Genomic DNA, 25554 nt, shown 5'->3' with positions numbered 1-25554 from the left:
AGAATTTAGTACAAAGTTGTAAAAAAAAACTGGCATAAAAATACAAAATGTGAAGAATATAGAAAACAAGCAAGATGTTTACAAATTATTTGCTTTTTTCATTTCAAAACAGTGGCATCAAGTGAACAATTCTGGGTTAAAAGGGTTAAAATTCTGAATACGAATGAATATCTGTTAGTTATTATCAGGACTGATGTCAGTTGAAAATTGTAACCCAGAGAAAGATGAACATAATATTCATATTTAGTATTTCTATGGCAGTTTTTATCAAATGCGGTTTGATTAAAAAAAAAAAAAAAGTTTTCTTATATTCTTCTTCTTCTTTGTTAATCCACAGCATGATCAATTTCTGTTGTTGACCAACACGATTGCTGTTGTTTACTGATGAGCAGGTCTGCTCACTCTTTCCACTGACAAACTCACTCACGTTATCGAGCTGTGAGCTACTCTTACTCTATAAACATGGCAGCTGGAAACACAAACACGAACATCTCCTGGTTTGTTTCCATCGAGTCGGGGCCAGATTAACCTGCTACAACCTGCCCTTCCCTGGGGCAATAAGGATACACATCTGAATACACATACCTCCACAATGTATTCCATCCAAAGACACACAAACTAACCAGTTTCTCTGCTGGAACACTCTCCTGTCCTACATTTGCTTTACACTACTCAAAATTGTTTCTCTCCTTAAACATTGTGAGATCTCCAACAATTTCATTCATTTCTCGGGCAACAATGTATGGATCAGGTGGATGGCATGTGTGATTGAGTAGAGTTTGATGCAGATTAAATCCAGATTAAGGGGTTTTAAGCAGGTTTTTTTTTTCGATACTGGATTAGTTTTGATAGAATTAAAGGGGAATGTAAGAACACAGTGGAGATTATGAGCCCGTCTGAATAGTTTTGTTGTCCCGGCGTTTGGATGCGACACATCTGGGGATCCTGAATTATGATTAAGCAGCAGTGGATGTTTTAAAATTTAGAGCGATACAGGACTGTTGAGTTTGACACTGGATCAGGCTGGATTGAAGTTAAGAGGCCTGTTGGTGGAGGTATGCGCTCTACTGTGAGTGCCATTCTACCTGATCTGATTTTAGCAACATTATAAAGCAGATATGTACATAATTTTGTTATACTAGGAAAGTGAAAATGGAAGAGATACGGAGAGGATACTGTATTTGTGTATGACTACAAAATACCACGCATATTCGATGAGGCAGCTGTGCAGAAAGAGTTTTGTTGGGTTTCCTGCACTTTCAAAAACAGGATGCAGGTAGAGGGGGGGCCGCACTTCACTCACAGGTTGACTCAGATCAACTGCAACGTGGCCTCAGGTGGTTGTTTACTGACTTTCCCCTCCGGTAAACCGCACTGTGTTGACGAGCCTCAAAAGGCCGCGCGCTGACTCCTCCACACTGGTTGCTGTTGTTGTCAGAGAATGAGTGATGCACCTTTACAGTAACTCCTCTAACTCCAGTCTGGTTTCCTCTCTGGGGTTGTGCATGGTGTGGATTGTACTGTGGGAGGGTCAGAGGGGAGACATGACATCAATATGAGCAAACCACAACCTGTTAATATCAAAGATCACGTTCACGGCGGCCTGGAGTGTCAGCCAACACATCAAAGCTGTAGTTCATAATATTTACATCAGCACCAGTAAGCATTCACACATTGAGACGGATATGTCCTGCTTTTTTTGTGTGAAAAGGATTTTCCTGGGACTGAAGCTCTAAAGTCTGTACTGTTGCCTGTGATATGTAATTCTCTCACACACAATCACCAGAAACATTGTGTCCCTGACCAATTGTTCCACTTCTTAGTTCCTGAATCACATCCACATTCTTTACATGATCTCAGTTTTCAGTTCTTCCTTTAAAAGAAGGAAGAAAAACTTGGCGTAGTTGTGGCGTTCGTTTCAGGTCAATAACAAAGACCGTTTCTTTGAAAACAAAGACACGTTTATGGTTTATTTTATGCTTTTCCCGATAACAAATAAGTTTATGAGCAGAAAATGATAGATGGTGAGACACAGATATGTTCCATGTAGCAGGACGTATAAAAACTAAGGTTTTACTATCTGCAACAGCAGGTTGGATACAAAACATCTGTTGATGCAACAGTAAATAACAAACATTTGTCTTTATATTCAAATCAACGATTCAGAACTGTCAGTTTTGTAATTTACAGGGAAACAAATAAACAAAGGTAGGAATGTCTTGATTTCAGATATAGTACAGCCTCCAAATAAAACTTCCCCCGATATATATATATAAACACACTGACTCATTTCCACCATCAGACTTAAACTGAAGAAGCTCAAAGAACTGACTGTACATACATTTACAATATATAGTCAGGAAAAAGTCCCTCAAATTACTCACTTTAAAGTAATTTCCCAGCTCATTTCCAATTCATTTTCATCTAGTGATGAGAAAGTAAACCAATTAAATGTCCCCATTTTAAAAAGGGACTTCTGTGCTGTTGAGTTTCATCCACGGTTCAGTGGAAGAGACAACTGTGTGGCATCATGGGAAAGCCTTAAATCTTATCAAATATTTCCCAGACAAAAGGGATTCTTTGAATTAACTCAAGTGTTCTCATCACTGTGCTGGTTATGACTGTGTGCTGCGTGTCTGTATGTCTCACTTCTGCATTCTCTCCATGCAGGTACTGCACATTAGCACGGTAACTGTAGCGCCCTCCTGTGGCCAAACACAGAACTTTCAAGATATTCACAATAAAAATGGAACGGTAATGTTCATGTCTGTCCAACGGAGGGCAACATGCGCTCCACCATCACTTTTCTTCACTGACAGCACGCAAAAGTACTTGAATACTCAAACACGACACCCATGTGCCTGTTGGACTCTCCACAATCCTGGGTGTTCTCCACCTCATTTTGGAATCTGTCTGGCTGCAGGGATTTTTCACGAAGCTATTTCCAGCAGCTCTGTTTATTTGATCTCGGTGTCGCTCAGAGTTTGGGCTCTGCACGCTCCCTTGCCGACGACTTCAAAAGCAGCTCCCTTGTACGTGGCAACACACTGGCTGTCCGTGCGCAGGTCTGGCTGAATCTGCTCCCACACCTTCGTCCTGGGGTTCAGCTCTTTGTCCGGTTCACCTGCAAACAAGAAAATCAGCGCGATGGGTTAGAAGAACCCTCCTTCTTTCTCCACTCACCCGTCACAAACACAGGATTTATGGGTTTAGGACCCACATTCTTGCATAACCGACTGGAGCTGTAACAAGCTGCTTCCAACCTCCTGGGAAAGCTTTCCACAAGATTATGGAAACTGGCTGCAGGGATTTCGCTCCCATTCAGCCATAAGAGATCACTGAGGTTTGGCAGTAAAGCCTGGCTCGCAGTCAGTGTTTCAAAATCCTCCCAAAGGTGTGATTCTGCCAAAAAAATATTGGAAGCACACTGCGCTGTATGAAATCACGATTTTTTATTTCTAGGCAACAAGATCAGTCATTTCCTAAAGACAGCGATATGTTTGACAGGTCACTCAGTTATATCTTTATGATACTCCTGATGGTTTGAAGTGGTTGTAAAATGTAAGCTTCATGTTGCTGATGAATCTGTAAGAGTACCTGGGAAGCCCTGGACAGTGACTCTGTCCCCTGGTGCTGCTCCACCCGGAGGATCGAGGATTTCCACCTTTGCTGGCGAGCTGGCACACATGACAACGGCCTGCGACAGCACTCCTCTCGTCTTGGCCGGCTTCAGGTTACAAAGCAGGACGACCATGCGGTTCTGCATCTGCACAAAGGACAGAAGATGACATCCTTACAGCTCAATGGAAAAATCATTTTATGACCCAAATTATGAGGTACACCAAAAACAACTAATATATATACAATTATATTACTTCTAATCCCTCAATCTATAATAACAGTGTCCGAGGGTTTATGGTTTGTGTTGTTGTTCTCAAACCAGAGGGAGAAAATAGGAACACTTTTGAGGCTGGAGGCTTCTGTGTTTAGCCAAATTCAAAAGGGTACCAGAGGCTGCTTCTGCCAAAAGCTGAGAATAAGAGACCTCCAGCTTTAATTTAAAATATGATATCAATAATACGAAAAAGTGGCATTCATTGAGTTACATCTTTTGATTGTTATGAATCTAGAATCGTTCTCACTGTTATGATAAATTGTTTCAAAAAGGGTTTTTGGTGCTACTTTAAATTTTTCATCTCTTGGCACCTGTCAAAGCTGAACAGACAGTCAAAGAGATGTTTATTAAACCCATAATACAAAATATCTCACCCTTGAATGCTTGAAACAATTAGAGAATAAACTTTAAATAAGACAATTTAAAACGTCAAAACTTAAAATTAGATTTGGCTTTTCGATTGACTGTCTCTGTACAAGCCTGTCATGTTCTTCCGGACCAAACTATTTTTATGGACCTTGCTTCGTGCAGTGTGACGCTGTCATGTTGAAACAGGAAACAGCCTTCCCCGGACTGTTGCTGCAAACTGTGAAACACACTATTGTTTAAAATGTAGACAGGAAGGCTTAATGTGACAGTATTCAATGAGGATTCTAAGGGAAAAGGGCCCAGATCATGTAAAAACTAAAGGCTACGACCAACAGTACATGGCGCCATCGACAAAGATTTACAGACGATTAACCAAGACAAACAGAAAGTAATTGTCGGTTGGAGCCTGAATAAATCACAATCTCGTGAAACTCCATCAAACACTTTGTGACGTATCGTGTAATACTGTACCTGGTCCACAGGTATGTGCTTGACGAGCTCGCTGACCACTGTCCTGGGAGCAGCCTCTCCGACGTCGACCTGCTGCAGGTAAAGACAGTCGGTGTCTGGAAGCGGCAGAGCTGTGATGACACGTCCGACGCGCAGGTCCAGGCGAGACACGTCCACGTTGGCTTCATCGCCACCTGCCTGCTTCGTCTCTGCTTTCTCCCCTGCTCAGATCAAAGAGAGACAAGAGCTGTTATAATAATCCAATCATACTAAATCATGGATTAAGCATCATGATTGTTATTACATAATAATCAAAATCCCTTAAAAATAGCAACTTGGATAAAAAATATAATAGTGGACACAACACTTTACAGCACCAAACTGTATCATAATACGATTTTAGATGATAAGAAGTTTCCAACCCGGTCTCAACAGTCTGAGTTTCAACACAGCAGTGCTCCGGTGCACAAAGCTCATTCCATAACAGAAATGTTTTCTCAGTCTGTTGAGGTCGAGCTTGACTGAACAGCACAGAGCGCTGACCTCATCTCTGCCCAACACATTCGGGATGAAGTGGAATGCACACTGTGTGCCAGCTCGTATCGGCCAGAATCGCTGCCTGACCTCACCACTGCTTGTGTGGCTGAATTGGAACAAAAACCCCGCAGCCAAGTCTCTAAAATCCTGCACAAAACTTTTCAAGCAGAGTGGAGGCAGAATATTAATGACCTGTAGTTTCTGAGTAAGACGGAGCCTTGCGAGGGACATGCAATATAACGAAAAGGAGGAGCGAAGGAACACACAGTACAGATTAATCAGCAGGTAATCAGCTGCTTGAGTGTGACTACTTGTCTGACTGATAACTGGTTGCGGTTAGAGCTCAATCTGGGGCCAGGCTGAGGGAAGGGAAAGAACAAAGTGAACAGTGAAGCAAACTCACAACAATTTTTTTTTTTTTTACTACTAAGTGAGGCCAGATTTCTAACCAGGCAAAGTCCACTGCATGACGCTGGGTGATTTAATCATCTGCAGATTTCTTAGAAAATAAGCAGCAAGTAAAATAATAACCAAGACAGGCCCTGCATTGTTTACTATCAGGTGTGGCCGAGCTGCAATAAAGACTTTTCGATTTATCTGGGGATTGTTTTCTAAATAAGTTAATCAGGTGTGTTGTCGGTCTATAAAAGTTACGCCCTCAAATGTTTAATTTTGTCCAAATACCAAAGATAATCAGTTTGATTTCACAGAGGAGTAAAGAACCCAGAAAATATTCACATTTAAGAAGATGGAGTCTGACAAGTTTTGAGTTTTTTTTCTTAAAAAACAAAACAAAACAAAACATCCCACTGGATTATATACTGAATACTTGCAGATTCATTTAATGGTTGAGAACTAATCGATTGTCAAGATTTAGTTTAACAAAGTGCAGCAAATGACTAAAGAAATGAAAGTAAAAATAATTTTAAAAAATGCAGATCACACTTACTTAAAGCTCAAAAGAAGGAAATAATTAGATTGCTTGTTGTGTTGTTTGGTCCAAAACTCAAAGATTTTCAGTATATCACAGGTTTGTTATTACATAAAACATGACAGAAGCAAATCCTTACATTTGAACTAAATGATTCTTAGTTGAAAACAGGATGGTTATCTGTGCATAAAGTTGTTTTTTTTTAATAAACAAACCAAGCCATGTGTCTCGTGCATGAGTCTAGTACTAAATGTTTTGTCTGGATGCATGTTGTGATTTGGAGAAGTTTTGAGATACAGCTGATTAAAACGTTAAACAGTGAAAGAGAGCAAATCTCTGCAGCCAAGACCTCCAAAATAAATCCTGTGGAAATCTGTCCCCAGAGCAGCTGGATGAAGAGGGGCGTGAGATGTTCTGATGTTCAGACAAGGTGCGATGCTGCCAGAAGTATGTGGACACTGCTATGAAACTTTGCATCTGACAGCTGCACCCTCTCCATCCCTCCCTCTATCCCACACCTCCGGACCTCACCTGCAGACCTGCTGTACGTGGAGACCCGCCCACGGAAGCCCATCTCATGGAGCTCCCGGCGGACGGTCCTGGAGCTCACTTTGGCCCCGGAGGCGGTCTGAAACTCGGTGGTGAGAGCCTCCACCGAGGGCAGGCAGTTCCCCAGCGCCACTTTCTCCAGCACTTGACGGTCCTCCTCTTTGAGCTTGTGCGGCCGGCCGCTGCGGGGCAGAGCCGTCGTTATCCCTCCACGCTTCCACTTGAGGATGACGGCGCTCACGGTGGACCGAGGCAGGTTCAACAGGGCAGAAATCTCCCGGACCGACTTCTTACACAGATGGCAGCCGACCACAGTGCCCCGCTGGAAGTCACTGAGCTCCTCACTGCGACCCATTGTACCGCAGAGGTCCGGAGCCTGCATTGATCCCTCACCTCCTCCTTTTTCCCAGTTTTACTTCTTCTTCTACGGTTTCTGGCAGTTTAAGGGCCACTGGCACCATCACTGCCCCCTACAGGACAGAAGACACAGAGCATAAGTGCACTGCTCCATTTTCTGCTACTCCCACTTCACTTTGTTTTGGAGGCTGTATTGCACTTTATACACTCTACTTTTGTTTAATATCTTAAAGCAATTACTTTGCAGACTGCATGCTGCATCAGAGCCTGAGTAGAGCGCTTTTGAATTAATTTAATTAACCATCAATCAGATAAAAACATCAATTCTAGTAAAAAAAAAAACAAAAAAAAAAAACTTAGCGTCCCATTTCGCTTTTGTTTGTTTGTTTCTTTGACTTTTTTTTTATCCTGTTTTTCCCCAGATGTTATGTCGTTATGTTATGTTACATATTTATTTCTGTTTTCGCATCACTTTTTTCTCTCTCTTTCTTTTTGTGTCATTTTGCCAGTTCCGTCGCTTTATTTTCTGTTCTGCCTTCTTGTTTTAACTCATCTGAGAGGTTATTGGCCTGACTCTTGAGTGTTTGTTCCGTAGTATTGTCTTCCGGAGCTCAAGTACAATTATTGATAGAAAAATACAGTTGAACGCCACCAACTGTAAAACTTTTACTCAAGTAGGCCTACTATTAGCCACATCATAACACAGTATCTTTACCTTTACACAATTATGGCTTTATTTAATTGCTGGTATTTGTGTACCTTTTACACACTGCTAATAAAACCAGTGCTGGAAAAAGTAATCAGTTCCTTTAAAGTACTAATACCACACTGTGATAATACTCCATTGTGAGTTAAAATCTTTCACCTGTGACGTTTCTAAAAAAAAACAAGGAAAAGAAAAACTGGCCTATATATTTAAGAATTATCACTTAAACTGAAGTAAAAGTACTCAGAGTGCAGAAAAGTGCTCCCTGTCCGTGTTTGACCCTAAAATCAGATGCTTTTGCATCAAAGTGTTAATGCATTTTACTGTTGTAGTTGTTTAAGTTCGCAATGCTTGTAACTAAACTGATCGAATGAAAATTAATTGCCAATAATTTTGAAAATTGTTAAAAACAAACAGATTCAGTGATGAACACCTGCTGGTTCCAGCTTCTCGTGTAAATGTAAAGATTTCCCTTTTTTTGTCCTTGATAATAATAAATGAAGTCTTTATATATTTACTGTATATATTTGTAAACTCATGGTTTTACCCTGTAGATTGATTCAAGATAAAGGATAAGTGCGCCACCTCGTGGCAGCTCACTGACACTGTCCAAACATCTGTCACCCAGCTCTAAATCTTTCCACTGAGGACATCATTACTCATTGTAGACAGAACATAAACAGAGCCTCTGCACATGGAATTATATACATTTTCTATATAGTTCTATTTCCTTCATGCTACGGTGATTTTGTGTGATTCCATTACTGAGCTGCTGCTGTGGAAACTCTACGGAAACACATTTCTGCCATTTGAGATGTCCTCCACCTACAATTTTACCCCACTATTAAATGTTTATGTGACTCATAATTAAGAGTTTGGCTCTTATCTCACAGTATCTTATAATAGTTAAGCTACATAATAACTTCTGCTGCTTCTAACTGCAGTTTTATGACATTTACTTTGTCATAAAACTGTATTAAGTGTAGTTTGTCCTCCTCAGTCAGGAAACACCTCACATTCTTTCCATTCAAAACAACTCACCCTTACACATGTGAAATATACCCTGACGTATATTTACCTGGCCATTCACAGGACCTGAACCACAAGGTATCGGCGATTTTGCTGACATTTTTATCAGATTACTTTTGAAATATAGTAAATGAGTGGTATTTGGTAGCTGCTGTCTTCGATCTATCCAGCTCACAATCTTTGATATTGATCATTATGTAGCTAAAAACAGAATTATTGAGCTTTTTTCAGCTTATGTAGAACAAACAAGTTTATCAAAGTTGACAAAAACCTGATTCAAATATATCATAACTCACAGTCATAGGCACCTGCACCATGGCAGAAGAAAAGGACGGACACGCCGCTGATCATACTTGCAATTCTTTTATATTACAAAATAGCAATGCTGTTTTTTTCTGCTGGGTATAGTGTACAATATATCGATATCCCCCGACACCACCACCCCACATACAGTATACACAATAATACAGGAAAGAGAGCACAACATTATACAATAAGCATCAGCTGAGTCATGTGCCATGTTCAATACTGTAGCCCTCTTCCTCTAAAGCTGTACATTAAAAAGACTTTATCAAGTCACTCGTTGTAGCCGCTCCCCATTCACCGCAGGGATAAAGTGCATTATAGGAAAGTTTACACAAACAGAAGAAATCACATCGGACAAGGGAACCAAACCAAATACATAACAGCTTTGATTAACTACCTGTAATAAAACTAGTTTTGCTCACACTTTATTTTACAGAGTAGATTTAGAATATTTTCAAATAATTTCCTTGAAAGAACATCAATTGGCACTAATTATAAGTAAATAAAGACTTTGTTCAACTGATACAAAACACACAGTTAACAAAGCTAAAGATACATTTGATTTCAAGCTTTTTTCCCTCAAATTTCTATAGATTTCACAATAAAATTGTTATTGTGAATTATTGTCACCTGACATTGTGATGGCCTTACTTTGAACAGAGCTCTTCTTTTAAAGATGATTGTATTTACCTCATAATTAGCACCAATTAGGGAGCTCTTTCCAGGAAACGTGTTGGAAATTATTAGGAAATTACAGACACATAAAATAAAGTGTTGTGCAGTGTTGCAGATTCAATTAGAGTCCACAATCTTCTGTTACTTCATAAGTACACTGAATGCTATTACCTGTAGTACACCAAGGTCTTTTGAGTTTCAAAATCCCTACCAAAGAGTTGTTATTGAAACACTGTAAACAGACAAAACAGAGTCAAGTCCTAGCTTAGTCTCATACATGTTCTCTGTAAAAAGAAAGGCCTTAATCCACCTGGAGACAAACTCCCTCTGTTAGGCAGCATTCAGCCAGAATCGACCGTTCGGGCTCTGAAAACGGATGTGCTTTGCTTTATCTTTATCTTGTTGCTATGCCAACCAAACAAACGATCAAACGGAGACAGATGGAGAGTTTGTGTTTGTGTGCAAAAAATTGTGAGAAGGAGTCGAGATGGCAGAAGACTCGCGAGTTTAAAGCGTGGGTTGTTTGAGAGCGATGAAGAAAAGACAAGAAGAGCAACAGATATATTGACGTCGGTGCGTTTTTCTAGGTTATCTTATGCATTGTGCTGTCTCGTTATCCATGTGACACAAGAGGCTTAAAGGTCCAGATTAGGCTGGCTGATACTCAATCATCTGTATTTATAATGTGCTGGCAGGATTCACAAGCATCCCTCCGCCTTCATATCCACAAAACACGTATAGCTAGAGGTAAACCAGGCTGACTTTTACCACTCTATTGTCTGAAAATGTACATTCAAGAATGCTACTAGACGTTTAAGTCAAATTGTAGAACTGTAGAACTGATCTGTATGTGCTAATAGCTGAGTATAAAGTGAGGTAATGCGAAAAAACTGTCAAGCTTTTTCCCCCCAACTGCAGGGAATCTTTCACTATAAAACACTGCTGTCAGAACCAAAGCTGCTACAGAAAAGAACATACAGTCTCCAAAATAAAGGAACAACGTGCCCCTCCTAAACCGATTTCATGAAAACACTGAAAACATTTGCCCCTACATTCAACGATCCTTCAATGATTGACCCAAAACAGGGAAGTGTGCACATGTACGGGTTATATAACAGGGTCCCACGTGGCTGCAGGACATGATGGAAACAATGACTGGGAGTGAAAAAAGCCCAGTTAAATTCCACTGGCTCCATCGACTCGGTCAGCAGGTCTGTGCTTCATCAGTGTGCAAGTTTACAGGAATGTGAGAGGAAACAGATCCAATGCACATGACAACACAGAGAAAGTAATTAGGGGGGTGATTGACAGGAGTAGAACAGAACAACAAATTAAAAAGGAATTAACTGTACTACAAACTGTAAGACATGATGAGTGTCAGCTAACAGTCAGCATCACCATGGGAGTCTAAGACTACGTCCTCACTAAGCCGGCTACATTTAAGAAATGCATGTATATTCTTTTTTTTGTCTTGTTTTGGTGCTCGGTGCACACCAATGAAAATGCCATTGACTGCATGTTCTCAAAACGCTTTGTGTTCGATGACTTTGTCACTGTTTTTGACATTGATATTCTCGGTGGTAAAAATTGGAACGCAATCTCTAAGTGACATGGAAATCGAAATAAGAGGATTTTCTCTACGACTCTGAAAATTGCAGCTCAACTCCAGGTTTACAGTTTCAACAGATCTACTTGTGGTTAAAACATGTTTTATTCTTGAGCTTTTAACAGCTGCTCTCTAACTCAGCAAAGAAAAAAACGTCAAACCCAGAGAGAGAAAGAAAGAAAGAAAGAAAGAAAGAAAGAAAGAAAGAAAGAAAGAAAGAAAATGTTTTCCTACTGTTCAACAGTTTCTGTGCGGGGGTCCGTCCGGTAACCTCTAACCCAGAACACACACAGCTGCATGAATGTCATTTTCTTAAATTAGCCGGCTGAGTGTGGAGGCAGTCCAACATAAACATCTCAAGTATTCCACAACTGTAAACATTTTCATGCTGTAAGCTTCTCATGCCATTAAAAAAAAAAATCCCATGCTTGGAGCTTTTAGTTCCTCAGTGAAAACCTGACCATTTTACAATGCATTTTATTTGTCAGGTACTACACAGCTCCCTTATTTTACTGCCAAAACAGTCCCTCTTTTGTCTGAAGTAATCTAATGTCGTCAATAGTGTCAGTACTTCAATACCTTTTCAATACCACGTGTTTAAAATGAGACAACATCTGTATTTGATTGTATTGAAGGTACCTAATCTTTAAAAAAAAAAAAAGGCAGATTTTAACCCAATGTGGCACAGATATTAACATTATTCATAAGGTGTTGGTATGTTTTCAGTGACTTTTCTCTCAGTAATCGTATTTTGTGTGCTTGGACGTCTTTTCTCTGCGACGTGTTAGCGAAAGAGGTATCGAGTATTGTTTTATTATACTGGTATTGTATCTAAATGTATAATTAATTAATTGTGACAACCCTCGCATAATCCATCTAATTCTACGTCCTTGTGTTATTTCTTCAGTTTTGTATCGTCAACAGGATCGTGCCAGTCTAGTCTAACAGCCAAGTGAATCAGCCTGCATAAAAAAAAACAACAAAAAAAAACACTACAATGCTTCAAACACTACTGATAATCTTGGCACAAGGACTTGTTGACATATTTATATTGGCTGGCTTGACAAGTGTAGGAAGTTTGTCTACAGTGCGTTCACACTGCCAGGATTTGGTAGTGACAACTGCTGTTGCCAGCTGTATTTAGCAGCAGTGTGATCACAGATACGATCACCTCCCTCTTGACGGACAGCAGGGAGCGATCACTGGCGTCACGTGTTGTGATAACTTGTACATCAGCAGCAGTTTCAGTAGGGCAGTGGGTGACATCACTTCAAAACTGCTCGTGGCAAGCTATGATTGTCAGATGTGAGGACAGAAACATCTACCTTGTGTTCGGTTATTTCCTCTCAGCAACAGGAATATTCAGCTGGTAAAATAGAAGTTAGAAATCAAGGTTTCACAAAACCGTAACAGAAACAGTTACACGTAGAAATTACAGCATAACGTGTGCATACATATTCCAGCTCCTTGTATATGTCACATGACCACATGAACTTAAAGACCAACGCTTCAAGTCAAAAAGTTGCTGGTGGGGTTTCACACCAACATGTTGGGGACTGCTGATATAGGCTCTATACGTGCTATGTATCCATCACATGAGTAAAACTGACTTCTGGAATATGTTGGCAGTGATCTTATACCAAGAAGTTGAACAATCTATGAATATTTTTTTATGATAATTAAAGCTGGAATCTGGCATTAAGGAGGCCCTGCTGCTCCTGTGCTTACATTGTGTCCAGCAGCAGGTTCAGGTTGCCAGAGTGAGGAGAAACTACATTAGCCTTCTCAGTAATGTGAAGGGCTACGACAACAAGATGCTAGATGCGAGGATGACGAAAGGATAACGTGGGGCCACCACAATGTGAGAGCTGTGCTTGGCTGTCTGGTCAACATGGGAGTCAAACCAAACAAAAGGGTGAGGTGTGACTGCTGGAAAACGAGCGAGCAACATGTCCACAGACGCAGTAGAGACAGAGCCGGGTGTTTTTGTGCTGCTGTGTTGTATTGCTCATTTGCTTCTGAGGAGTCACGTCCTCCAGGGGACGAACATGTGGCGAATCTCTCCAGGGGGGCCCCACACGGTCACTCCGTCCTGCTCTCGTCTTCCCTTCCCTTAGTGAGTCATGTTTTTGTCTTCAATTGGCTCAGGATTTGGCCATCATACATTCCTGCTCCACGGACAGGTCAACCTCAGATATGCCTATCTCCACGCCCATGATGATGGAAGTGTCTGAATCACTGCTGAGCGGAGGCTGGTGCTCACCTGAGGAAGGAGACAGGGAGGTAATTCATTACTGAGGATGAGGCTGTGGGAAGCAGTTATGCCAGTGTCTCTGAACCAGGACAATATTCCACAGTCAAGTCTTCTGAAGAAGGCTGCTTTGTTTGGGTTTATGACATTGTCACTTAAACTCTCAATGTGTAAGTTCTGCAGCTGGGAGTCACTCAGTGAAAACAGTAAAAACAAAAGATGTGGTTTGGGGGAATCATAAAGTAATGTGCAGATGAAATTCTATCTGACATGACTCAGGCAGATATCTGATGAGGTAATGTGTTAAAGTTTAATTCATGTTACTTTCATTCACATTGAATTACTTCTTTTCTCATTCTTTGACATATCACATGATTCTCTTGTTTTTCCGGGAACTAATGATGGGCTACAACATAAAATGGACTGCTACATTGAATAAAATTACATTTTTCCCTGGGTTTGAACATTGTTGGAAACATTTTAATCCAGAAAATAATCATATGTCTTTAAACCTGCACTAACTGATTTTTTGGACACATGGGGGCAGCAGAAGCAAGATATGAACACAACATCTTATTTATTTATTTATTTTTTGACAAATTCAGCAGTTATGATGCAACATTATCATTCATTTAAGTGCTTCTGGCCACCGGTGATTGTAAGACATAATTCATTCTCTTTTTGCTCTATTCACTATCTTTATCAGTCTGCTGTTTGGTGTTGAGCAAGTAGTATAAAGTGGGTTTTTATAACTTTTTAAGTGAAAACTATGAGCATAGAAGGAGTGAACTTAAACAAGTTCTTGTAGGTTGAAGAAGAAAAGTTGAAAGGTTTGGGAAAAAAATGTGCACCTTCACCCCAAAAAAGGTTTTAAATTTTGCAGAGGAGGATAAGTTGCTGCATTGGTAAAAGGAAAATGCAACAACATGCGATGGAAGCAGACTCAACAAAAGCCACTGAAGAGACGCATTTTTAAATAAAACAAACATAGATGTACTAGAGAATTGTCCACCAGCTGTTCATCCTGATCTGCTGAACTCCTAATATTCTCAGAACAGAAGTGAAAGAAGAAGTAGAATTTGTTTAAAAACTGTGCTAAATTTGGATGGAAACAGTGATTATGATGGCGGCCTCTGAGTGTGATGGGCCATTTAAAACAACTCTTATGCCTTCAGATGAGGTCAGACAACATGTCTTATAATCCAATTAATTTTGATCATACTGAAACATTTAGACTGCTGCGGGCTCATATCAGCTTTTACTGAATTTCTAAAAAAGGAACATAAATGCCTCTTTAACAAACAGGAATCTTTTCAGAGCAGTAACCCTTTAGGTGAACACCCTGGCAAAAAAAATTAATAAAAACAGACAGCAACAAGTAAGTCCCACTTGTCAGGTCTTTTTCTGGTACCATGATTGCAGCACACACCCAGTAAATGGCTGACTGGGAAGAATGATTGCTGCAGCACCATTAACGACAGCGCTCATTATTCAGGCTAAGGACACAGCACAATCTGCCCTCCATCACTGCCAAACCCCAGCAGCAGAAATCCTGACAGATCGGCTTGTTCATCTCTTGCTAACTGCCTTTCAGTGACACTGTCTCCGTAAGCTCAATAGTGCTGTGACATACGACAAACTGCATCCAATTTACATACTAATTAGTCTCACAGAGAATACCTACTTGTGGCGAGCTGATCTACGGCTTGTCAAGCACACAAAAGTAAACATAACTCTTTGTGCTAACAGCTTCTTCTGAAAGGAGAAGAGTCCTTTTAAGGATAATAAGAAAGTACTACATCACAATGATGCATTATTTTAATGTCCAGCATTCAGCAGAACAAATACTAGCCTTATAGATTTACCCCCCAAGTGGTGCCATCAAACAAAAATTGGATTCATTCCTGTGGGGGCAGAATGGAGCACAATACTGACATGATGTTGCAGCTAAAACTAAATATTAGAGCTGCCTCCAGCTGATTATTTTGCGTGTCCATTAACTGTTTAATCCTCATAGTAGAGCCCAACTGATACAACATTAAGTAAAATACAGATGTTGATATATCAGCCAGTACAAACACATTTTTTACAATGATCCCCCAAATGTGGTCAACAAACACTTTATTTTACAGTTAAACAATAATGCTCAATGTCTAAAATGACATCATTGCACTAAATCAGTAAATATGGATGGGAATAAATCACCCCAAGCATCTTTTTCTGCATGATAATCTATAAAAAAAAGTATGCATATGCAAAAATGCGTATCGTTTTATATTGGAAAACATATACAGAGATACTGATAGATCTGTATTGGCTCATAATATCAGCCAACTGATTTATCGGTCAGGATCCACTTTCTTGGTAAAAAAAAAATGTTTAAAAAAGACTCAAGATTTCCCAAACAAATGTATTCAAAAAGCTTGTTTTGAACAATTAATCTTCACATTTGAGAGGCTTGAGCCAGCAAATGTTTAAAAAGATGACCATTAACTGATTATCAAAATAGTTAGCGATTTGTTTTTGATGGATTTCTTTCTATGAATACTTTTAATATTAGTGAGTTATATGACTTAGAAACACAATGTATTCAAAACAACACTATTATTGTTTTTATCAGTGGCTAAACATGTTGAATCTACATTTTTTTTAAATATGAAATTTTAACATCTTTCAGAACACAGTGCGCTCGCATCTCCTCCATCTCTCAACACTTACAAATAACACTATCCAACAGAATAATAACTAAAGCTGACCTTCAGTACAAACAAAAGGGTCAGGAAATGTTACGTCCGAGTTGTGCTTTCTGTACTGCGCATTTACAATTGACATTAAGGAGGAGTGCAGGGAAGAAGGACACACGCTGTAAGACAAGTAAGCTGTGTAATCAGCTGTGCCGTCCATCACTATTGGTTGTCCGGAGTTAGACTCAGTAATTGTGTGTGTGGACAGCGTTTGTGCCTGGAAGCAGCAAGTGTTGGAGCCAGTGTGTCGCGCTGACATGCAGCAGTACTTTGGCACAGCTTACTCTACGTCTTAACTGTCCCGTTCTGCTCCTCCAGGTCTTCAAACGACGTTTAAAAGTTTAATTAGAAACTCTTCGCTGACCGTAACAAGACTTCAGAGTGGTCACAAAATAGCAGGCACAACAATAAACCCACTGTGAAGTATAATTACACTGAGCTGGATAGATGAGAGGCATTTTGTAAAAATGTCCACAGCAGATTATTATGGTTTTGTATTTTCCTTTAATTAAATTTTTATTTCCACTAAGGAGGTTACGTATTATGTCTCTTGGTTGGTTTGTCAGCAGGATTACACAAAAACTACTGGACAGATTTTCAGTGTCATTGATCAAAACAGACCTCATAAAACTTCACAAACATCTGGATAAAGAGACGAACCCAGGAATGTTCTCTCACTTTCTTTAACACTGAGAGATTATAAATGACATGATGAGCATTTTTTTGACAATTTCTTTAATTCCCAAATTTATTCTAATGCATATTTATGTGTTTGCTATGAGTGAGTACAATTTATTGCAGATGCCAAAAAAAGTCTTGTGAATTTTGCAGATATATAGATAACTATGTTTTTTCTGATATTGGAACAGGCTTGACTGAATTAAAGGAGACTGTTGGGCCTAGGCGTAGGTTTGCCCTTCATTGAATTCCATTCTAGTTCATTTCTGTTTTCAATCTGGTTAAGTTACAGTTACTCTCCAGAAAGGGTCTGCTTATTTATAGTACATTTAATTATATTCATCATACAGCTTTTATTGCTTAAACATTTTCAGATTTAGTTTTTATTCACTTATTATCATTTATTTATTTTTATAAACACATGTGACTAAAAAACATTTAAAACTCTGGCTACATCCCTGCTCTTGGAAAATGTTTTGGCTTCAGACACTAAATAGCTGACAAACACGTGTATGAGCATGTGCCTGGAATCACGCTAGTGCTGATGGTTAGCAGATGTGTAACAGTCGTCCGCCAAAGTAACAGCTGTCAGGTGTTTGCAGAAGGTACTAAAATGCACAACATACTTCAGCACAACAAGTATTTGAGTGTATGTGGGTTAGGTTGTGAGTTCCTGCAGAAGGAACACTATTCTTACCCTCCTGTATTTCCCTGGAGGATCTGAACTGGGGAACATTGACCAGGTGGCTGCTGGCCTGATTTAAACCTCAGAATAAACTTTTGGGCCCTAAAATGACAAGACTGACTACAGGTTATAAAACCAGAGGCAGCACACTGTTAGAGAGCTGTAAGGACAGAAGATCTTGTCCCATGTGTGTCTTTTAGCAGAATTTATTTAAGCTATTAAGCTAAGGACACATACTGTAGAGCCTGTGCTGATGCCTGGATTTTCTGGATTCAATTTTCCAGCTTAGCTTTATTTCCAAAATTGAGTTTATGAACTCTACATTGTGACATCTGCACTCACTGCTGGCGATGATGTGGCTCTCCCCTCCTGCCTCAGGTTCTGTCTCTGCATCAGGATGGAGCTGCTGGAGGCCTATCGCTCGTCCGGTTGGATCCAGAACCACCGAGCTCTCGTTAACCGTGATCTCACTCGCCCCACTGATGGCGTTGGTGGGTGGACCCCCGACAGATGTCTCATAGTCTGGAGGCACGTCATCTGAACAGTCTGCGTTGAGCTGGAACATGACAAAGACGTCTTTCATAAGAACTCCCATGCACGCTGTAAGTGTTAACAGAGGATGTTTATTTTAATTACGCATGTATGTAAAGGAGCTTACCGGGATTCCCAAAGCTTTGAGGATGTTCATTTTACACATGGGGCACGTCCGGTGGTCTTGTAGCCACGGGTCTACACAGTGCTTGTGGAAGACATGCCTGAACAAACAAGAGGGCAGTGAACAGATAAAACACACACATTACTGTTATTGTTGTTACTATATATATTTTGTAACTACTAGTTTACCAGCTCTGCATGTTAATCATGTTTTTTCTATAACTTTGTGATACCTTATTGTTATTTAGGTGGAGACTTAAAATAAGCCCAACAAGTTTTCCACTTCTTCCAGCACTGAGTATTATTTGTTATAATTGTTATTTTGTGTGTTATTTTTTAATTGTGCGAGATTAATAAAATAAAACAAAGAAAAACTAAAGGAACTGAAATTCAAAGCACAGAGAAAAGCATAACTTTCTGTAGCTTTCTTTGTGAGGCTTCATGTAAACAACAAATAGGCTCTAGTTTTCAAGTTACAACATGTACACCAAAGATCAAGCACACAAACTATACCTGCATGGTAATATCCTGACAACATCATTGGGCTTATAACCTTCAATGCAAACTGCACAGTTGTCAAAGTCTGACTCCGTCTCCTAAAACGCAGAACACAGAACAGAAAAGAGGCAAAATGGCAAACGAATTAGTTCTCAAACATGTCTAAATGAAATAAGCACAATATAATTCAAATATGATTAACATTTCTCAAAATAAATGTATATTATATTATATTATGATTAATTGTGCAGCCCCTATTGTAAAGCTAAACATGCTTTGCAGTCTGTGACATTTGTCATTTGCAGTGTGTTTGCAGCACATCATTTTTTACCTTGTCTCCTTTCTTAATGGTGCGCACTTGCAGCTTACTGATGGCCTTTTTGGCGGCATCTCCCAAACGTCTCTGCAGACATAAAATAACTGTATTACTAACACCAGCAGGTTTTTAATAGCAGACAAAAAAACACAAGCGGCTCAGCATTCTGCAAGTATGTCTATGGTCTGTTCATATACAGTCAATTCTGCTGACTGGAATCAAATTCTACTTTGTAAGATCACAAACCCTCATGTAAATGTCACAGGGAGCCAAGATACAAATTTCACAAGGTCAAACATCACATTGGGATTTGTCGATTTCGCTTCTTAACATTTGATTAACTGGAGATCCATGAAGGAGAGACGACAACATCAACAACAACTTTAAAACATCACCACTGAATCATAGCTAGAAAACCAATGAACCGGAGAGAACTAGAACCAGGGGACAAACACTGTAACACCAGTTACTTTTAATAAGATGTGACTTTTTAAAATTAGAGATCAGGCCATGAGACAACCTCAGCTCTGGCTGTCAGGATGGGAGTTTAAAAGGAGCTGGTGGCAATGAGGCCAAATGTGTCTTAAAATATGTGTTCGAGATATTGATTTCCTGGAATCTGACGAACTGTTTCATTAACACAGTGTTGTTTTAGTGTTTTACACAGGCGGCTTTGAAGGTGACAAATGTTACTGCTGGTTTACTGTGGGTAAATTGAGGGGAAATTTATGAATGTGGTGTTTAAGGTGTATTTCTGGACTGTGACAGGGAGATGATCAATTGACTTGTTTGAGGGACATAATTAGAAAAGGTTTCTAACCAGTTTCATCACATAAAAAGGAAATAATGGACAAAAAAAGACATTAGAAAATGTCTGAGAACAGATGAGAACAGATTAACTGAATTGACAGGCAAGTGCGGTAATTATCCAACACACCAACTTGCTTTTGCTATTGCACCATGGGAATAAATCAAGAGCACATTTGTTCAATACAGCGGAATTCTTTATACAGCACAGATCAACATAATTCAAACTGAGAACACAAACAGTGGTCGTCGCGGCACCGGCTCCTATCATAACAGGCACCATGATGAATTGTCATTACGGACGTCACAAGAACGTCAGAGGCAGCCATTCATAATAAAGAGATGGCAATAGAAGGTATTTGCACTGTCGGCTCACGGGGCCAGAAAGCTGAGTTGGTTGATGGTTCACTGGTTTGCCGTGTCTCTGTTCAGCCAGCTGTCAGGTTAATTCTGGCCTTACAGCCTTATGGCCCACAGCGGATGGAAAATTGCAGGAGCACAGAGCACTGAGAGTATCCCTTTTAGGCAGATAAACATCAGCTCATAGTTATATTAAACACAGTCTTACCTGGTTGCGGTCTCGTGCATTAGCGTAGCGGAACCTCTGGATGTAGTAGAAGACGAGCCAGGCGAGGGAGATGATCATGAGGACGATGAAGGAGATGGAGACAAACACGACCGACGTTCTGCTCACGTACTTCTGCAGGTTGCGGGTTCCTATAGTGATGTGCAACGTAACCACGATGTGCTGCTCCAGCAAGGCCAGAATCTCACGGCCTTTGTGCTCTGGGATCATGATGGCCACGACATCACCTGTACCTGCGCACACACACAAACAACACAGTAGCACCAGGTCAGATCAAGCAGACCGATAACATACATCTGCAATTGAATCATCAAAATTTAGAATAACCTGTGATGGTACTCTTGGAATTTTGAGGTACTCTACTTGACTATTCCCATTTCTTGCTACTTCATACTTCCATTCCACCACATGTATTTGATTACTTTAGATATTTGTATTGCAGATTCAGATTATTCAGTGTTGATATACATTACTTGTGACATCTAACCAATCTGATAGCGTTGGCAGGACACTGAGTGGTGACTATGGACAGAGAGAGGATGCTGTATCAGAGCCTAAGCAGACCATTTTAAATTTGTATTATTTAACTGGCAATTTGACACCAAAAACACTGATATTCATGATAAGAAAATTGCTAAAAATCAGTTCCAAGAATAGGTCTATCCTCTGTTTAAATGCTATTTGACTTGTTTTATAGAAAACAATATTGTGAACACACACAATTATTTCTTGTGTGGAGAAAGTATGTACAGTACAATGTGCGGGGACTAAATAGTTAAAGAAATGAGAAATTGAGAATTGAGGCATTTCTCACTTTTTCCCAGCAAAATGATTATCATATTATTTTTTAAAAAATACTCTGCAGATTAATCGATAATTAAAACAGTCTTGAGCTGAAACCCCAATTATGTCAAAATGTTCAAACTAATATAAAGTGAAACTGCCAGTGAGAAAAATTAATTAGAACAAACTGAAAATTTGGGGGTTTAAGCAAAACAACAGAAACCAAGATTTGTAGACCAATTATGTAACAGCAGGCTTAGGGTACACCCTATTACTCAAACCCTTCTTACACATCAAATGTAACCAAAACTTATATAATCCTTTCCACACTAATGCCATAATGTTATTACTGCATACAGCTTTGGTTCCTTAATAATCACAGTAACATGCAAATGTTCAGAAATCTACTTAAACATTAAGAGGGCAGACTTTCAACCTCCAACACTGCCCTATAAAGAATTTTGCTTTAAAGCAGAGCAGGTGTGAAAACTCCAGTCCCTGGAGCTTAGACAGGACTCAACCACTAAAGCCTCACTCTCTGTGTAAGAGGCTTCCTGCAAGCAACCTTCTGTTGCTTTGCATGCCATGCACGATGAAGGATTTTGCATTGCAGAGTCATCAGGCATCTTTGAACTCCTGCAAGGGAAATGTCTTGGAGGAAGACCGTGTTCACGGAACAGGATTTCTCTGGGTTTGCATAATAGCAAAAACACTCCCATTGGGAGCTGTTGGTGTTAGCATTAGCATCAGAGAGTACTTCTCCCCACCCTCTCAGCTAATTCCTCTCACCAGTTTGGCCTCCCAGGGTGTCAGATAAGCCTTGCCTTCTGCCTCTAGAGCTAAAAGACAGACACTCAGCTCTTTATAGAAACATCACTGCATACTTTATATATCTACATCTCAGAGCTAAAAAAAACATTGTGAACTTTTTCCACAGTGACACAATGTTCACCAACTAGGCAACAACTATTATTTTTGTTATGACAAATGAATTCAATTATCTTTTCAATTAAATCTGTTTTAAAACTTAGACAAACATCTGAAGAAACCATAAAATAGCTCCAGACAGCTCGTCAGTCCCTGAGATCCCAAACTGATTTGAAAAGATGTCATTAAAACCCCTTTTTTCCCCCAAAAATCTTCAAGCTAAAAGCATTAGCGCAACCCATCAGTAGTGATTGCTCGAACTCAACTGTGTATCGAGGGTGTAAATAACATATTTTCAAATCAATTTGGGATTCTGGGGCCTCCAGAGACTTGCTTTTTAAGATCGATCATGATCTGAAATCATCAGATTGCCAGCCCATATATTCACTTATTCACAGAAGGTATGATATCTGTGAATAAGTCTGTGGATAAGTAGCCAAAACATGGAGTAGTGAGGTAACAAAAACATGTTGGGGTAATTCAGAAATGGAAATATGATTTATCTGTACCTGTCTCAAAAAAATCCATCCTCACGCTCAACTGGATAATTTAAGTTGTCTGTAATGAGGGAACAACACATGGGACATACTGCTTAATTGATTTGGTAGTTTCAAGACACAATGAGGAAATAACAAAGCTGTCCCCTCTCAGCTGTACAGTACATCCACAGCCTGATAAACTGTTACATCATATTCCTTCTGCCGCCTGTTTATGGCTGCGTGGAGTCACAGTAGCTCCCTGTGGTGTTTCACTTCTTCTATCAATCGCTATAAAGAGTGGCTTTATTCAACCTGCCATCACCAACTGAACCTCCTGTGCAGCCTGCCAGATGCACAGTGCTCCAACAAAATCATCAGAAGTATGCACAGAGCTATTTTGAAATGCTTTTCTGGGCTGAACTTTTAAGGACTGACAGAAAATATGGCAGTCTTTTTTTCAAAGGAGTTAAAGGCTTTGAATACAACAGATATGCTATATTTCCAGATGTAGCTCCAAAGCATTATTGCGGTCGCGCTCTCAAATCCCTTTATGTAACAGGTTTGTTGTCAAATCTGCACAGCTGCTACATTTTATATGACAAGGGTTGAGAACCAAGACCAAAATCATGTCTTCGAAAACATTTTATTTTCAAGCATATGCAAGAATAAGAACTTTAAAAATTACAATTATAGGAAAAAAGAAATACAATAAACAAAATATGGTTGTTTATCTGCAAACACAGAGAGATCTCTACCCATCCACAACCACACTGCCACACAAGCTGGCAGCATCCCCTCTGTTAACACAAAGGTTTATCCTTGTGATATGGTGGCTGCTCCCTCAAAATGAGCTTATGTATGTTCAAGCTTCTAAAGCAAACGCTGCTACAAACAATGACAGAGAAAACAAATGCTTGTGTTTGGACAGCAAACAGATGGTAGTATGCCACTGAACAACATCGTCTGTTCAGACTCTCAGGCCCCCGAGCTGAGTCTCTTCTTCATTTGAGTTTCTGCCAATGTTTTTTCTTACTGGCATACAAATGTAAATAAGGTGAGCAAGACATCTGCAGAGTTTTTTTTTCTAAAATGAATTGGAAGAAATAAATAACCTGTCTTCCGCAAATAATACCAGTTAATTCTCGAATCAGGAAACAAAATACGACCGCAATTCCAAAAACAATTGGACGCTACCAGTGTGTGTTCCTGAGCCCATGTAGTGATATCCTTCATACAAACAAGTGTTTGAAAAAGTGGTGAACATCCCCCCATCCTTACTCGTGAACGACTGAGCCTTTGAAGGATGGCCTTTCCATAACCAATCATGATGACCTATCACCTGTTACCAGTTAACCTGTTTACCTGTGGAATGTTCCAAACATGTGTTTTAAGCATTTCACAACTTTCTCAGTCTTTTGCTGCTCCTGTTCTGACTTGTCTGAAATGTGTTGCTAGCATCAAATTCAGAATAAACATTTATCTGCAAAAGTCAATGAAGTAGATGAGATGAAACATTAAAGATATCATCTTTGTTTTCATTTGAGTATATATATATAGTATATTATTTGTGTTTAGCGTCCCAATTAATTTTGGAATCAGGAGAGTAAATGCATGGATCTCAACGGTTTTGTTTCCAGTAGCCCTATGTCCACAGCACCAATGCTGGAGAAAGACTTTGTAGCAATGTATTAATCACTTTTTAATTGGACATATGTGATGTGATGTAAAAATGAGACCTTCCACGTCTCTCGGGTCAGATTTTCCACAGCAGTCTAAAGGATGTGACTTAATGCACATTCTCAAGTGCCATTTCTCAGCGCCCATCTCCGCTCTGCTAACAGGGAGCAACACTGCTAACGTCTAGAAATTAAGTTTGCTACATAAACTAACAAATGGCTTCCAGCGCAACACAGAAAATCCATAGAGCCCCTTTAAAATGCCTAAATTCTTGCAAAAGAATACAGTGAACTTAACTAATCCCTTGGCCACAACTCAACATGAATGTAAGCATCATAAAGTTGACAACGCTCTTGGACAGTGTTTTACAGCACTGCAATATGTGTATTCTATTACCTTACTCTAACCAGGCGATAGATGGCACTACACGAAACACAACTTTATTTGACAAAGGAAAAGACTTCAACGCCTGTACAGCTGTTGCCAGTGGCGTTTTATAAACACATGAGTACAGATTCCAATGGAAATCTTACATTTGTGCCCAACCAGTCTTGGGACTATCTGCAATGGAACAATGATCGCAAGAAATATTTCAAAAAAGTTCCTCAACCTCTACCAAAGTCAAACTTTTTGTAAAAAGGATCAGCGACTTCTATTCCCCCAGAACCACTAGACAGACTTGCATAAGATTGCAGTGTAGGAAATTTGCAGCAAATTAACCTGATTCTCAGTGAGTTATTTCTTCAAATTCATTCATCACACATTCATCAAAGTGAAGATTACAAGTTTTTATCTCCACTTCTCATGTCAAAAGGCTAATGATTTCCAGACTCTACAGACTTTTAAAAATGTCCATGTGAGGCCATCTTCAGTTTCCTCAGCCAACAGAAATAAGGAAAGGAATAACAAGGCATGTAAGAGTTCCCTAAGCCTTGACTCTTATCTCCTTCCTCAGTTCACTGTGACGCAGTCGGAGCGGACAAAAATAGCTGCTGCTAAAACAGGAGGGTAATGTCTGAGACTGAGGCTGAACCTGTGAAAAGATGTGGAGCCAATGAG

At 39.7% G+C, this 25554-nt stretch overlaps 2 protein-coding genes across 2 annotated transcripts in view; both read right to left on the bottom strand.

Annotated features, from left to right (window-relative positions):
• Positions 1-1939: 1939 nt before the first annotated feature.
• LOC115584452 (aminoacyl tRNA synthase complex-interacting multifunctional protein 1-like) lies at positions 1940-7184 on the bottom strand. Its single transcript, XM_030421917.1, has 4 exons — positions 6714-7184; positions 4736-4935; positions 3598-3766; positions 1940-3124 (listed from the first exon to the last, which is right to left on the bottom strand). The coding sequence occupies exons 1-4, from the start codon at positions 7111-7113 to the stop codon at positions 2958-2960; spliced, it is 936 nt and encodes a 311-aa protein (XP_030277777.1). The 5' UTR covers positions 7114-7184; the 3' UTR covers positions 1940-2957.
• A 1983-nt stretch (positions 7185-9167) lies between these two features.
• rnf150a (ring finger protein 150a) overlaps positions 9168-25554 on the bottom strand; it is a 23575-nt gene continuing 7188 nt past the window's right edge. Inside the window, exons 2-7 of the mRNA XM_030416199.1 lie at positions 20612-20862; positions 19252-19323; positions 18936-19018; positions 18427-18523; positions 18111-18324; positions 9168-13673 (exon numbers count right to left, since the gene is read on the bottom strand). Of these exons, the coding sequence (XP_030272059.1) occupies positions 13555-13673; positions 18111-18324; positions 18427-18523; positions 18936-19018; positions 19252-19323; positions 20612-20862 (836 nt within the window). The 3' untranslated portion in view covers positions 9168-13554. The remainder of the gene's footprint in view (positions 13674-18110; positions 18325-18426; positions 18524-18935; positions 19019-19251; positions 19324-20611; positions 20863-25554) is intronic.

Source organism: Sparus aurata, chromosome 1, assembly GCF_900880675.1.
Source record: "Sparus aurata chromosome 1, fSpaAur1.1, whole genome shotgun sequence".
Lineage (NCBI taxonomy): Eukaryota > Metazoa > Chordata > Actinopteri > Spariformes > Sparidae > Sparus > Sparus aurata.
The sequence above is the reverse complement of the archived record's forward strand: the minus strand, read 5'-3'. Positions and strand labels throughout refer to the sequence as shown.

What these genes read in the sequence shown, in the direction of transcription:
- LOC115584452 (XM_030421917.1), bottom strand. Translation starts at nt 7,113, where the DNA reads ATGCAGGCTCCGGACCTCTGCGGTACAATGGGTCGCAGTGAGGAGCTC. An exon ending in CACGTACAGCAGGTCTGCAG is followed by an intron (nt 4,936 to 6,713) that starts GTGAGGTCCGGA and finishes TGATCTGAGCAG; the next exon opens with GGGAGAAAGCAGAGACGAAG. An exon ending in AGCACATACCTGTGGACCAG is followed by an intron (nt 3,767 to 4,735) that starts GTACAGTATTAC and finishes TCCTTTGTGCAG; the next exon opens with ATGCAGAACCGCATGGTCGT.